A 13,862-nucleotide genomic window follows, 5' to 3' on the forward strand; every position below is an offset into this window, starting at 1 on the left:
TCTGTCCGTTCACGTATCCGGGAGGAGTTCCTCTGGGCGGCGTCCGCTGGCTCCCTTGACGCCTTCGAGGAGCAGTGGGCGCTGTCCGGGGCTCTCTGCTCGGTGTCCCCGTCAGGCTCCCTCCTTTTGGCCCTCTGACTGCACTCCTGTCCCTGTTCTTTTCTTAGTTGCCCCTGAAATCAGTTGGGTTCTGAGGTCCTGTAGATCCTCCCCTTAGGCTGGGGGGGGGATCCTTTAGCAGTGGAGGGGCTTCTGCCCTCCCACTTCCCGGAACCCAATAGGTATAAGTAATTAAGGACTCATTAGAGCAGGGACTTGAGTCTCCTCCTGAGTCCCAGAGAGTGTCCTGACCCCCGGGCTGTGCAGTGACTCGCTTTCCTGCTCTCTCTGCCCAGCACATCTCCCCGCCAGGCGCCTAGGGGATTTCGGTGCCTACAGGGGTTCGGCTTTCAGGGTCTCGGTGGCATGTCCGATTTGGGCACATAAGGCGGCAGGTAGGTGCTGAATTCACCTTGTGGACCGAGCCCTGAACACACATCGAATGAAAGCCCCTGGCAGGTCGCTCTCCAGCGCCCGTAGGCTCCTTCCAGAATTCAAACCTGTCTGCCCGGGCTGCGGTTTTCTAGCGCTCCCGAGGGGTTAGAATAGGCATGAGGTGTCCGTATCTCTAGGGCAGCCTGGAGACCCTCCGCCTGGCTTTACTTTAACGGCCTCACTTTAATGTCGGAAAGGCGGGGAGGGGCGGAGTGAGGGGCACAGAGCGTGTCGGGCACAAGGGGAAGCTGCGGGCTGGTCTCTGCTAACAGGGCGGTGAGTCCGTGTCTGTGTCTGGGGGGGGGGGGGGGGGGGGGGGGGGGAGTCACAGGCAGGCAGCTGCGGGCCGGAGTTTTCTCGCTCACGGTCTCTGCGCTGCGAGCTGTAGAACTGCAGCGCCCCCCAGCGGAGAGTTTGTGCTTAGCCAGCGAGGGCAGGTTTCTGTCTGAGCTCAGCCCGGCTTCCCCGCACTGTGTGTCTCTCTCGCACAGTGATACCGGGCGGTGTCCTCGGGCTTCAGGCCGGTCATGTCCAAATGCACCAGGTTGTTGGAATCGTCCCTGGAGATGGTGAATCGGCCTTTCACTTTCACTGAGTCTGCGTAGTAAGAGCGGTTCCATACTTCCCAATAAGTGCTTGAAACCCACTCCAGCCCCTTCCCGGGAGCCTGCCGGACCCAGCTCATCCCGTAGCTGCTGATGGTGAAGCCGGAGGCTTTGCAGGAGAGGCGGAGAGAGTCTCCGGGCTTTTTCACATCCCCTCCGGACTCCACCAGCTGCACCTGGGACCGCACACCTGGGAATAGAGAGATAATGTAATTCGCATTAGTATTAAGAGTAACAATAGACTGTTCCCCTGCCCCGCCAATGGGTGCGAGGGGAGAAAATACCTTCCAAAGCCACTGCAAGGAACAGTACATGGAGCCAGAGCCTCATTGTCCCGGGCGCTGCAGGGGAAAGTTCTCAGGGACTGGCTGGTCACTGCACAGACCCAGGGGCTGCGGATTGTGTCTCCGGCTGCAGCCTGGGCAGAGACAGAGACAGTTTTAAACAGGAAACTGTCCCCCTGATTTGCATATCCCGCTCCTTATAACACACGCACAAACTCCTTCCCTGGCTGATCTCATTTCTCGCCCTCCGGTTCCAGGAGAAGGGGGAGATTTGTGTCAACGTGTGTAGCGCTGCGACACAAATCCTATCAAATCCAAGGGGATTTTTGTTAGCGGCTTGGATCGCATCAGGTCCCATGTGTTTCTCTGGAGTCCTGCACAATGGGAACCTGGTCCTGGAAAGGGGCTGGCAGAGCAGGAGGAGAGGAAGGAGGGGTGTGGGGGGGGATTGTAGCATAAAAGAGAGAAAGGAAGAAAGGAAGCTGCAGTCCCTGGTAATGACAGTCAAGGGCTTCTAGGCCACCTATCAATCACCATCGTCTTCATCCTCCTCCTCCTCCTCATCATCATCTTTGGAGCATTCTCAAACTTTACCGGCAAATAGTTTATATAATCGTTCTGGATAGTTCCTCATCTCTGGCAAGGGGACAGCAGCATCTCCCTGTCTCACAGCGGTATTGTGAAAGCAACTACATTAAACATTGTGAGGGGCTAATATATTACCTCAATTTGGGGCATACTAGCACCTGCGATAAAATCTCGGAGTCCTGAATCACTGCTATTCAGTTATGATATTATCGTCAATAATAATAAATAAATAATAATAATTTATTCTTATTGTTGTGATTGGGCCTGGGAGTCATCTTTTGGGCCCCACTAGGCGAAGCCCTGGGCCATCTCCGGACAAACAGATGTTCCTTCTCCCAAAGGTTTGTTTGTCAGATATAATTTAGGTTGCATCAGTCCCAGCACGCCGGGAATGTGGGGGTGCTGAACTCAGTGGGGTGGGATGCTGTAGATGGAGAAGGTACCTCCCCCGGTGTGTAAGTGGCAGGAGGACGGGTTGGGAAAGCGCCCCCCAAACATGCCTTCTTGTATGAGTGTGAACGTCTAAATTAGGTAAATTCCCGGGAACAGGGAAGTGGAGGTGACAGGCAGGGATTGGGAGATTCCCGTTTTCTCTCTTTTCTCCTCTGCAGATTTTGGTGCGTGATCCCCGGTTCCCCGCCAGCAGCGACCTGTTTCTGGAAGCGACAGGGCAGTTATTTGTCTGAGCTCAGCCCGGCTTCCCCTCACTGTGCTTCTCCCGCACAGTGATACCGGGCGGTGTCCTCGGGCTTCAGGCCGGTCAGTTGCAGATACAGCAGGTTGTTGGGGTTGTCCCTAGAGATGGCGAAGCCTCCCTTGCAGGGCGGTGCGTAGCTGATCGTAGTTGAAATTGGGTGTATTTCCACTATGCACTCCGGTCCCTTCCCGGGAGCCTGTCGGACCCAGTTCATATTGTAGCTACTGAAGTCGAACCCGGAGGCTTTGCAGGAGAGGCGGAGAGAGTCTCCGGGCTTTTTCACATCCCCTCCGGACTCCACCAGCTGGACCTGAGGTCGGACACCTGCAAACAAAGACACAATGAGATTCCTGCAGACCTGGCTCCCAGTGAGATTGATACAAAACCCGGAGGCTCCCCAGTGTCTTCAGGAAACAGTTGCAATCAGAAGGAAATGTAGCTGGAGTGGCATGTTCCTGAACTTGGGATTCTGCCTGGATAGGTTGTAGATCGTTGATGATGTGCTGGAGAGGTTTTAGCTGGGGGGCTGTACGTTATGGCCAGTGGTGTTCTGTTATTTTCTTTGTTGGGCCTGTCCAGTAGTTGGTGATTTCTGGGTACCCATCTCGCTCTGCAATCTGTCTCCTCAGTTCCCCAGGTGGGTATTATAGTTTTCAGATGTGTATGGATCCACAGCCTTGCTTTAGAAAAATCCTGCATGGAGAGCCTAAAAGGTCTCAGATGGAATAAAAATTGTTAAGGAGTTTGAACAGTCCTATTACCAAGTGGCTGAGCTTGGCCAGCCTGTTGGGGAAACAATGTTGTTGGAACAAGAATGTCACCATGTTGACTCTGTGAGTGAACAGTCCTTGTCAGAGGTTCAGAGCGAAGACTGGGTAGCTGAATCTGCAGATCAGGACAGCTGTGCAGTTAATCTCTTGAGAATAGAGGGGATGGCAGGCAAACTTTCATCTCTAAATACTTCGGATATGTCTTCTAGTCTCTTAGTGGACGTAACATCTGATTCCATGTGGAAACAGAGGTTGGTGATGGAAAGAAGAAATAACCTTGGGTCTAACGTGCTAGTGAAAATGGATAGTATCTCTGTAAGACAGAGTCCAGCCTTGGAACTGGTATTAGTTAAGAATCTGAAAACTGGTGAACAAACTAGTGTCTGTGTTGATGCAAATTACCTGACAGACAGGCGGGAGAAAGACTTGCCCATAGCCATTAGCAAAGAGGACACACCCAGCCAGACAATGGATTCTGTTACACAAAAGAGCTCAGATTTTGACCCCCCCCCCCCCCCAGAACAGGGAGGAAGGGAAAGGCTAAACCTTTCAAATAAAAGCCACTTGTTAACCCTAAAATGCCAAAACCCCAATGGAATTGAGCCAAAGGCATGGCATGACAAAAATGCTTGGAAATGTACACTTGTAATGGATGTAATGTTAATATCAAGGCTAATGTTAACTCTTGTGACTAATGTGTTGCTGATACCAAACACTTTAAAAATGTACAATGTGCCTAATCTTTTGGAAAAACCCTTGAACATGTTGGGAGTGATACATAGGAGCACAGTTTATGTTAAAAGACCTTGTGATACTGATATTTCACAGTTAATGTCTGTAACTAGTCTTGAAACTACTCAGGAGAAAATACATTGCAGACCTAATGTGCTGTATGAAAAGGGAAACTGAGGCACACTACCATATTGCTAACATGGCTAAATGCCAAGATTCCTACACTATGGGGAACATTAATATCTACATTGACTTGATGTTAATTGGGTTCCAAACATTTGTCAGAACTTGTATAAATAAATTAGCTAATTTCATTATCGTATGGCAACGTCAGATGAGACATACAAGAATTATGCTGCAAGAGCAGGTCCAATCCACTATTGGTCTAACCAAGTTTTACCTTGGGTTTGTAATGAAATTCAATCACCTTGTTACTTCCACAATGATCCTTACAAAGAAACATCCTGTTTTAGTAAAACATGATTTTGATAAACCATTTCTGTTATGCACTAAGAGCACGTCTACACTGGCAAAATTACAGCACCGGCAGTTACAGCACTGCTCAGAGAGCACCGAAGGAAAACTACTGTTTGTTCACACTGACAGCTGCCTGTGCAATAGCATGTTCACCCTTGTGGCACTTGCAGCGGTGTTTGGAGTGGTGCATTCTGGGCAGCTATTTCACAGAGCATCTCTTCCTCTTCTGCCACTAAGACTTGTGGGAAGGTGTGAGGGGGTCGCGGAGCATCCTGGGTCCAGCCCCAATGCCCTGTGATACATTGCTTCGCATCCCAGCAATCTCTGTGCTTCCGTCTGTGATTAGCAAACAATGGTTTGTGTACTGCATGCCCTGCCTCTTCTGGGCAGCAGGAATGGATCCCGAACTGCTGACCAGTACGCTGCTCACTCTCACTAACACATACATGTCATGAGTGGCAGTGGAGTTATTCCTTAACCTACAAAGGCAAGAGGAGTGTGACATTAATCTTGCCACGTGGCATTCACAGACATGCTGACCACAGTGGAATACTGCTTTTGGGCTTGGGAAAAAAGCACTGAGTGGTGGGATCACATCGTCATGCATGTCTGAGATGACGGGTAGCTGCTGCAGAACTTTCAGATGAGGAAAACCACATTCAAGGACTGTGTGATGAGCTCACTGTGGTGCAAGGACATGAGAATGAGAGCTGCTCTGTCACTGGAGAAGCATGTGGTGATTGCACGGTGGAAACTGGATACTCCAGACTGCTACCGATCAGTCGCTAACCAGTTTGGAGTGGGAAAGTCAGTCATTGGAGTCATGTTGATGGAAGTCTGCAGGGCCATTAATTGCATCCTGCTCCAAAAGACCGTGACTCTGGGCAATGTGCATGACCTCATGCCTGGCTTTGCAGAAATGGGCTTCCCTAACTGCAGATGGGCGATAGATGGCACACACATTCCAATTCTGGCACCAGACCACATAGCCACTGAGTACATTAATCAGAAGGGGTATTTCTCTATGGCTTTCCAGGCACATGTGGATCACCATGGGCATTTCACAGACATTAACGCAGGCTGGTCCGGAAAGGTGCATGATGCACACATCTTTCAGAACACTGGCCTGTTCAGGAAAGTGCAGGCAGGGACTTTCTGCCCAGACCAGAAGATCACTGTAGGGGAAGTTGAAATGCCCATTGTGATCCTGGAAGACCCCGCCTACTCCTTAATGCCGTGGCTTATGAAGCCATACACAAGGCAACTTGACAGCAGCAAGGAGTGGTGCGGTTCAACAACAGGCTGAGCAAGTGCAGAATGAGTGTTGAGTGTACATTTGGCTGTTTAAAAGCCCACGGGCGACCCCTGTATGGGAAGCTGGACCTTGCCAATGACAGTATCTCTATGCTTATAGCTCCATGCTGTACACTCCATAATATGTATGAAGGGAAGGGTGAAAGCTTCACTCAGGGCTGGACCACTGAGGCTCAGCACCCAGAGGCTGAGTTTGAACAGCCAGAGACCAGGGCTATTAGAGGGGTACAGCACAGGGCCATAAGGCTCAGGGATGCCTTGAGGCAGCAATTTGAAGCTGAAAGCCACTAGTATTCAGTGCATGCTCGGGATCGCAGTGCTTGTAATGCTAGGAGGTGACTGGTGCACAGGATGCAAGAAGGGGCCTTAACATAATTGTATGTTGCTTTGCAAGGCTCTTTTCCCTTTTACTTGATAGAATGAAGATTGCTTTCAAACCAGCACAATTATTTTATTAAAAGACAACAACCAAAGATAGAGTCATTGCTGCCCCCAGTAGTGGATGGGAGAAGCAGACTCTGCAGCCCCCCTCTATTTCTCTCATTGACCCCCATTTTTGTGTTATTATTAAAACCAGAAAATGAATGTTTTGGAGAGGTTAGTTATTTATTCATTTAACCCAGGATTTTTTTTCTCCTAGGAAAATGCTCCTTGTGCCAGAAAACCCACCATAGGTGGAAAATAATTCAACTAACCAGACAAAGAAGCAGAAAACAAAGGAAACACATAGAGAAACTTGGGGGGTTCTAGTGTGAAAAGCTGAGTGACCCCGGCCCTTCTGCTGGAATGTGTCACTGACAGGGTGACACTGAGCGGAATCCCAGCACGGTGAAGCGAAGAGGGTCCTAGAGGGAACCGGAATGAACCAGGTTGAGGCTCCATGGCCTGTGTTATGCAGGAGCTCAGACTAGTTTCTCATACTGCTCCGTTCTAGCCTTTATGTCTATGGATCTGTGACTCCCTGGCAGGTTGGGTGTGGGCTCAGAATTTGTCCCCTGACAAGGAAAAAAAGAGGCAGGGACCCAACTAAGAATGTTCTGCGCTTTGCGGGAACTTGTATAAATTCCTTCACGTTGTGTAAAAGCAAAGAGGAGGGATAATAACAACAATAAAAGGGTTTGTTGCTGCTCGGCCCTTTCCCAGAACTGATCTCATTGTCACTCACGGGCCTTGGGTGCCCCCAACACCAAACCGCTTCTCTGATCACTGCAGGGAGAGGTTCTTGTCTGAGCTCAGCCCGGCTTCCCCTCACTGTGTCACTCGCACAGTGATAGCGGGCGGTGTCCTCGGGCTTCAGGCCGGTCAATTGCAGATACAGCAGGTTGTTGGAGTTGTCCCTGGAGATGGTGAATCGGCCTTCAACAGCCGGGGAGTACCACTGATTAGATGCATCGGGTCTAATCTGAGCCACCCACTCCAGCCCCTTCCCGGGAGCCTGTCGGACCCAGCTCATGTAGGCGCCGCTGAAGGTGAACCCGGAGGCTTTGCAGGAGAGGCGGAGAGAGTCTCCGGGCTTTTTCACATCCCCTCCGGACTCCACCAGCGCCTGGGACCGGACACCTGGGAATAAAGACAGGCCATTAATATCGGTATAAAATCAGCGGTAACACAATATTCTTCTCACTCTGCCAGTTATTCAGAGGAGGAAAATACCTTCCAAAGCGGCTACAGCGAAAATTACAAGGAGCAAAAATCCCATTTTCCCGGATGCTGGAGGGGAAAGTTCTCAGGGACTGGCTGGTCACTGCACAGACCCAGGGGCTGCGGATTGTGTCTCCGGGTGCAGCCTGGGCAGAGGGAGGCACAGATTTAAACAGGAAACTGTCTCCCTCATTTGCATATTTCCCTTCTTATAAGAGACACACACTCCTGCTGCCAGTGATCTGAGTGACTCGCCCTAGGGCTCCGGGTGCAGGAGACAGACTGACCTGTCCTGTGTGTCTGTGCAGCGCCGGGCACAGGGCGCTGGGATTCTCCTGACACTTTCGAACCCCTGGCAGGAATGAACAGCTCCCCGCAGTGACTGTATTTCCTCAACCAGGAACTTAGGGGCTATTTATTGTAAAATGATATGGGGAGGGGAGGGGAGGAGAGACGAGACTCCGCCCTGGAGCCCCGTCCCATGGGCAGAGGAGCCGTGTAACGTCCGGTCAGTGGGGTCTGTATCTGGTGAGGCTTCAGGCAGCACTGAAGGGAGATTGTTATTCGCGATGGATATTTATATTCGTGTTCACACTCCTGTTCCCATTCTCATTCAGACTCTACTTCCCATTCATATGGAGATTCTGTGAAATAAAATTGACCACAAATCTGCCGTTGTGTTGGCTGTTGGGGTTGATTCCTGTTCCCCCACTTAAATGTGGCCATTTTAAGAGCCAAACACGATGTTAACCCGCTGTCGGTTTTGGTGATGGGCTTTGTCACTCTGGTCTAGCCTCTCACACAGTGATACCGGGCGGTGTGTTCCGCTCTCCTGCTGCTCCTTTGTAAATACAGAGGGCTGCTGGGACTGTCTCAGGAGACAACGAACCGCCCTTTCACTGAATCGGTGCAATGAGAACAATTTCGTGTTTCCTGCGCCCTGGAGACCCGCTGCAGACGCTTCCCAGGAGCCTGACGGACCCAGCGCTGAAGTGGAACCCGGAGACTTTAGAAGAGGCGAAGTCAAAGGGCGCCTGCAAGTTCCATGTACAAACGAGCCGTGTATGTAGGTGCAGAGCTGAAAAAAGAATGTTTTCCAACCCCCAAAGCCCCTCTTCAGTCTCCTCCCCAAGGCTGTGCTGTTTTCTCATTGCTCCCCCTGGTGGGGAATGGAGAAAAGGACTCTGCAGCCCCCCCTCTCGCTCACTGATCTCCCTTTTGTATTATCATTTAAAGCAGAAAATAAATATTTGGGGGGTTATTTATTCTTTTAATCCAAGATTATTTTGCTCCTAGGAAAATGTCCCTTGTACCAGAAACAGCGAGCTTTTGCTGAAAAATTATTCAACTAACCAGAAAAAGAAACAAACAAAAAAGAAAAACAAAACAAAACAAACAAACTTGGTGGGTTCTAGTGCCAAAAGCTGAGAGATCACTGCCCTTCTGCTTGATTGTATCTCTGACAGTGGGGGAAGAAAGCGGAATCCCAGCATGCTGAAGTAAAGAGGGTGCTAGGCTGAAACCCAATTAATCAGGTTGAGGATTTATGGCCTGTATTATGCAGATGATCAGACTAGAGAATCATACTAATCCTTTCCAGTCTTTAATTCTATGAATCTGTAACTGTCCTGGAGGTTGTGTTTATTTTTACTTTGGTGTCTGATAAGGGTCACATTCAAATATGACCGTAAGAACATAAGAATGGCCATATTGTCTCAGACCAAAGGTCCATCTAGCCCAGTGGCCTGTCTTCTCACAATGGCCAATGCCAGGTGCCCTAGAAGGAATGAACAGTATTCCAGATGTGGCCTTACCATGGATTTATATAAGGGCAATAATATATTCTCCGTCTTATTCGCTGTTCCTTTTTAACCCTAATATCCTGTTTGCTTTTTTGACTGCTGATGTGCACTACATAGACATCTTCAGAGAACTATCCACGATGACTCCAAGGTCTCTTTCCTGACTCGTTGTATCTAAATTAGCCTCCATCATATTGTATGTATAGTTGGAGTTACTTTTTCCATTGTGCATAACTTTACATTTATCCACATTAAATTTCATTTGCCAGATTTTTTTAGCACTTTGTTATTGTTTGTTTGAAACAATTGTTTGTTGGTTTTGTGAGATCTTTTTAAAGTTCTTCACAGTCTGCTTTGGTCTTGACTATCTTGAGCAGTTTAGTATCATCTGCAGACTTTGCCACGTCACTGTTTACCCCTTTCTCCAGATCATTTATGAATAAATTGAATGGGATTGGTCCTAGGACTGACCCTTGGAGGACACCACTAGTTAGTCCTTTCCATTCTGAAAATTTACCATTTACCATTTATTCCTATCCTTTGTTCCCTGTTTTTTAACCAGTTCTCAATCCATGATAGGATCTTCCCTCTTATCCCATGACAACATAAGAGACTTTGAGTGGCCCTGTCAAAGGCTTTCTGGAAATCTAAGTACACTATGTCCACTGGATCCCCCTTCTCCACATGTTTGTTGACACCTTCAAAGAACTCTAATAGATTAGAAAGACATGATTTCCCTTTACAGAAACCATGTTGAGTTTTGCCCAACAATTTATATTCTTCTATGTGTCTGATAATTTTCTTCTTTACTATTGTTTCAACTAATTTGCCTGATACTGACATTATACTTACCAGTCTGTAATTGCCAGGATCACTTCTAGAGCCCTTTTTAGGTTGGATATTAAGAAAAATTTCCTAACTATCAGGGCAGTTAAGCACTGGAATAAATTACCAAGAGTAGTTGTGGAATCTCCATCATTGGACATTTTTAAGAGCAGGTTAGACAGACACCTGTCAGGGATGTTCTAGATGGTGCTGCCATGAGTGCAGGGGACTGGACTTGATGAGCTCTCGAGGTCCCTTCCAGTTCTATGATTCTATGAAAATCTAAAATCAGCAGCGGATTGAAGGAGAGAAGTCACTTCAAAAAGGGACCAATGAGCCACATTCTCCAATAAAGAGCATGAGAGCACTGAATAAAGCTGTGTTATAAATCACAGCCATTGCAGTATCACACAGAGAAAAATCTCTCGCCCTTCAGTAGATGCATTGGGAAGAAAATACTTTCCAAAGCCGCAGCAACAAAAACTAAAAGGAGCCAAAGTCTCATTTTCCCTGGTGCTGGAGAGGAAAGTTCTCAGGTGATTTGGCTGGCAACTGCACAGACCCAGGAGCTGCCGATTGTGTCTCCAGGAGCAGCCTAGGCAGAGAGAAGCAGAGATTTAAACAGGAATCTGTCACCCCTATTTGCATGTCACCCTCCTTATGACACATAAAACATCCTCAATTAATGAGCCCAATTTACCTGCCTGGGGATTCAGAAAGTGGCCAGAAGAAGCAAGAGAGGAACATTCAGGGCTCAGGGCACTCAGGCTGGGTTCTCTGCTCTGTCACAGACTTCCTGTGTCACTGGGGAAGTAAACCTGTGGCTGGATTTTTCCAAGTACTGAGGCATCAATGTACATTTTCTGAAGCACCGAGGAGCCCAACTCCCATAGATGTACCTCAGTTCTCAGGCTGTGAAATGGGGATAATCAAACTTTCCTCCCTCTGCGGGGTGCATGGAGGATAGATGAGACAGAAAGTATGAGATGCTCAGATATGATGGTGACTGGGGGAGAGGGGGATATATGTGTATCTAAGAGAAAAAAGTCTATTTCTCTGGGTGTGATGTGAGGATCACTTAAATGAATGGAATGAGCTAGTCAATTATCTTATTTCACCTTGGTCCATTCCCCAATGCAGCAATTAATGGCTTTTCCTTCCCATGAGAAAACTGCTGGTTGGGTGACATGATGAACTTGAGCAAAAATGTCTGGTCTACGAAAAGAGAAGCGACTTTAATCCTTGTAGGGCCTGATGCGAAAGGCCTTTATAACTCAATGGAAGCCACCCCACTGAGTACAACATCATTTGTGTCATGCCCTGTGTTCATAAACCTGATGCTGGAAACTTTATGGCCATTGCTGAAAATATCAATGTAAATGTTTCACCAGTTGCCATGGAGTTCTTGCTAGACCGGAGCTAATTATGGTGCAGAGGATGCTTCCCTCATAGGGTCATCAATTGTGTTTGATGCAGAAAACTCTCAGAGCAATCAGATTAGTAGAAGAGCCCTGGGCAGATTCCTAGGTATGGATAAAATACCAAATCTGACTAATTATAGTGAGACTGTTGGCGGGATTGAGGAATGAAGGGTGTTGCCCAATATTAGTGAGGTCATGGACCTTCACCTGTCAAAAACTCAATGTCATTTCTGCATGATCAGGGCGAGATAATCCCAGTACAGATGAGGATGATGATAGTAGAACCTAGCTCCTGTATAGCCATAGATTTCAGAGTGCTTTACAAAGCAGATAAACGACGTTATCCTAATTTTTCACATGGGGAAACTGAGGCACATGGAAATGAATTGACTGGCCCAAGATCACCCAGGAAATAAGTGGCAGACCTGGAAGTAATTTTCAGCTCTCTTAAATCTCAATTTACCACTTACCACTATGGACACCTGCAATGCACAGTGCAGTAAAGGCAGTAGACCAGCTCTGTAAACGGGCTATTTTCCACTCCGTGTTAGGTCTGATTCCGTTGTCAGTTGCTGAGTGTAAATCTGGAATAAATCTGTTTAGTTCAGGGGAGTGACCCCAGATTTAGGCCAATGTAACTGAGAGCAGAATTTGGCTGAATCTTTTCAAATCCAGTCTCTTCTCCTTTGACACACTCAGAAATTGTCAGAAGGCTTTTTCAGGGTGTGTATTTGCATGTGTGTTTTTGTTTGTGTATCTTAGTGTAAGTGCTTGAAGGTGTGGATGTGTGTGTGGGGGGTGCTTGTATGATTGTATGTCTGTGATTGTGTCTGTAAGTGTGATGATGTGTCTCTGTGTTTGTGTGTGTGTGTTTGGAATAGAAACACAGCTGATAGGAGCTCTTAGCAGGGCAATGTCTGACGTACAGAGCAACTCCAGGGTGACTCTTTAAAACTCACTTAGAAATGTCCTTTACCCTCAACTATTTATAATCCAGGGACCGACACTTCTTCCCCGGCCCCTTTCTCTGCGATGCTCCCATGACCGAGTTCTGTGCAGTCTGCGGCGCGCTAGCGACCCATACCCCAATGTGGCCCTCGGGCCAAAAAGTTTGCCCACCCCTGCGCTAGGACCACAAGCAGCATCAAATCAATCACTGCTGAGCGTCATCGTCAAGATCATTTACTTAGTTAATTATTAATAAGCAATGAAGTGTAGACAGAAGCTTTCTCCTGGTTGTGTTTAAAAAACTTGTGTGACATGAACGCTACGTGTTTCTAAACCATCCCCAGGATGTAATATTGAGGGGTAGCAACAAAAACAACAACACAAATATTCCCATTCCCACTGACTTTCAGACAAGTAGCAGCATTCACGCTGAGACACAGATCTCCATTCCCATGACCACTCGTGTTCCCTTTCATATCCCCACCTTCATTCACACACACTGGAGAGAGAGAGAGAGAGAGAGAGAGAGAGAGAGAAAATGTTCTTAGGGAATGTCCCATAGACAGTTACATGGAATGATGCTCAGACAATGACGGTGGGTGGGTGGATGGCTCCATAATGCACCATGGTACTAGGCTCTCAGACTGGCTGGAGACCAGTTCATTGATGAGGCTAATAGAGGTGAGACAATGTACAGGGCAGGGAGTCGAATAAATCTATAAACAGACACAACCCAGCTCTCTGGCATTGACCAACAGGGATTTGGGGAACAGCCTTGTTCCCTTTTATAGCCGCCAGGGTTTGTGTTTTCACCTCTCCTGCTTTCTGTCCCCACACGGGAACTGAGAGGTGAACATGGGACTATTTGGGCTTCTGTTTGGCAGAAAATAATTCCTGTTAACCCATATCAGAGTCTGTGTAAGGGGACTGTTGTTGCTTTAAATTGTACGTGATGATCAGTGGTTCAGGGAAGCGTCCAGTGCAGAGAGTGGGGACATGTTAGCCCCTGCCCTAAGTGACCATGACAAGGTTGGGGGTCGAGCCCCCCCCCAGGAATCCTGGGCCCAACCTTGTCGGGGTTACGAGGTCTCTGCCCCACAGGAGGTGGAAGGGGAGCCCTCGAGGTCAGGCAGGGCTGTGGGTAAAGGCAGTGGGAGCGAGGACTCAGACCGTTTTGCTTGCCCACTTCACCGGCACAGTGTACAGGCCAGGAAAGTTCCCCAC

At 48.2% G+C, this 13,862-nt stretch overlaps 1 gene segment (V, D, J or C); it reads right to left on the reverse strand.

Moving 5' to 3' along the window:
* Positions 1–1,012: 1,012 nt before the first annotated feature.
* On the reverse strand, positions 1,013–2,057 carry LOC123347564 (the record flags this gene model as incomplete). The annotated part of the segment is given in 2 exon segments: positions 1,013–1,329; positions 2,018–2,057. Coding segments are annotated over 2 exon segments (357 nt in total), but the record flags the coding sequence as incomplete, so codon positions are not given.
* Between the last annotated feature and the right edge of the window lie 11,805 nt (positions 2,058–13,862).

The sequence above is a fragment of the Mauremys mutica genome, chromosome 13 (assembly GCF_020497125.1).
Source record: "Mauremys mutica isolate MM-2020 ecotype Southern chromosome 13, ASM2049712v1, whole genome shotgun sequence".
NCBI classification, from domain to species: domain Eukaryota; kingdom Metazoa; phylum Chordata; order Testudines; family Geoemydidae; genus Mauremys; species Mauremys mutica.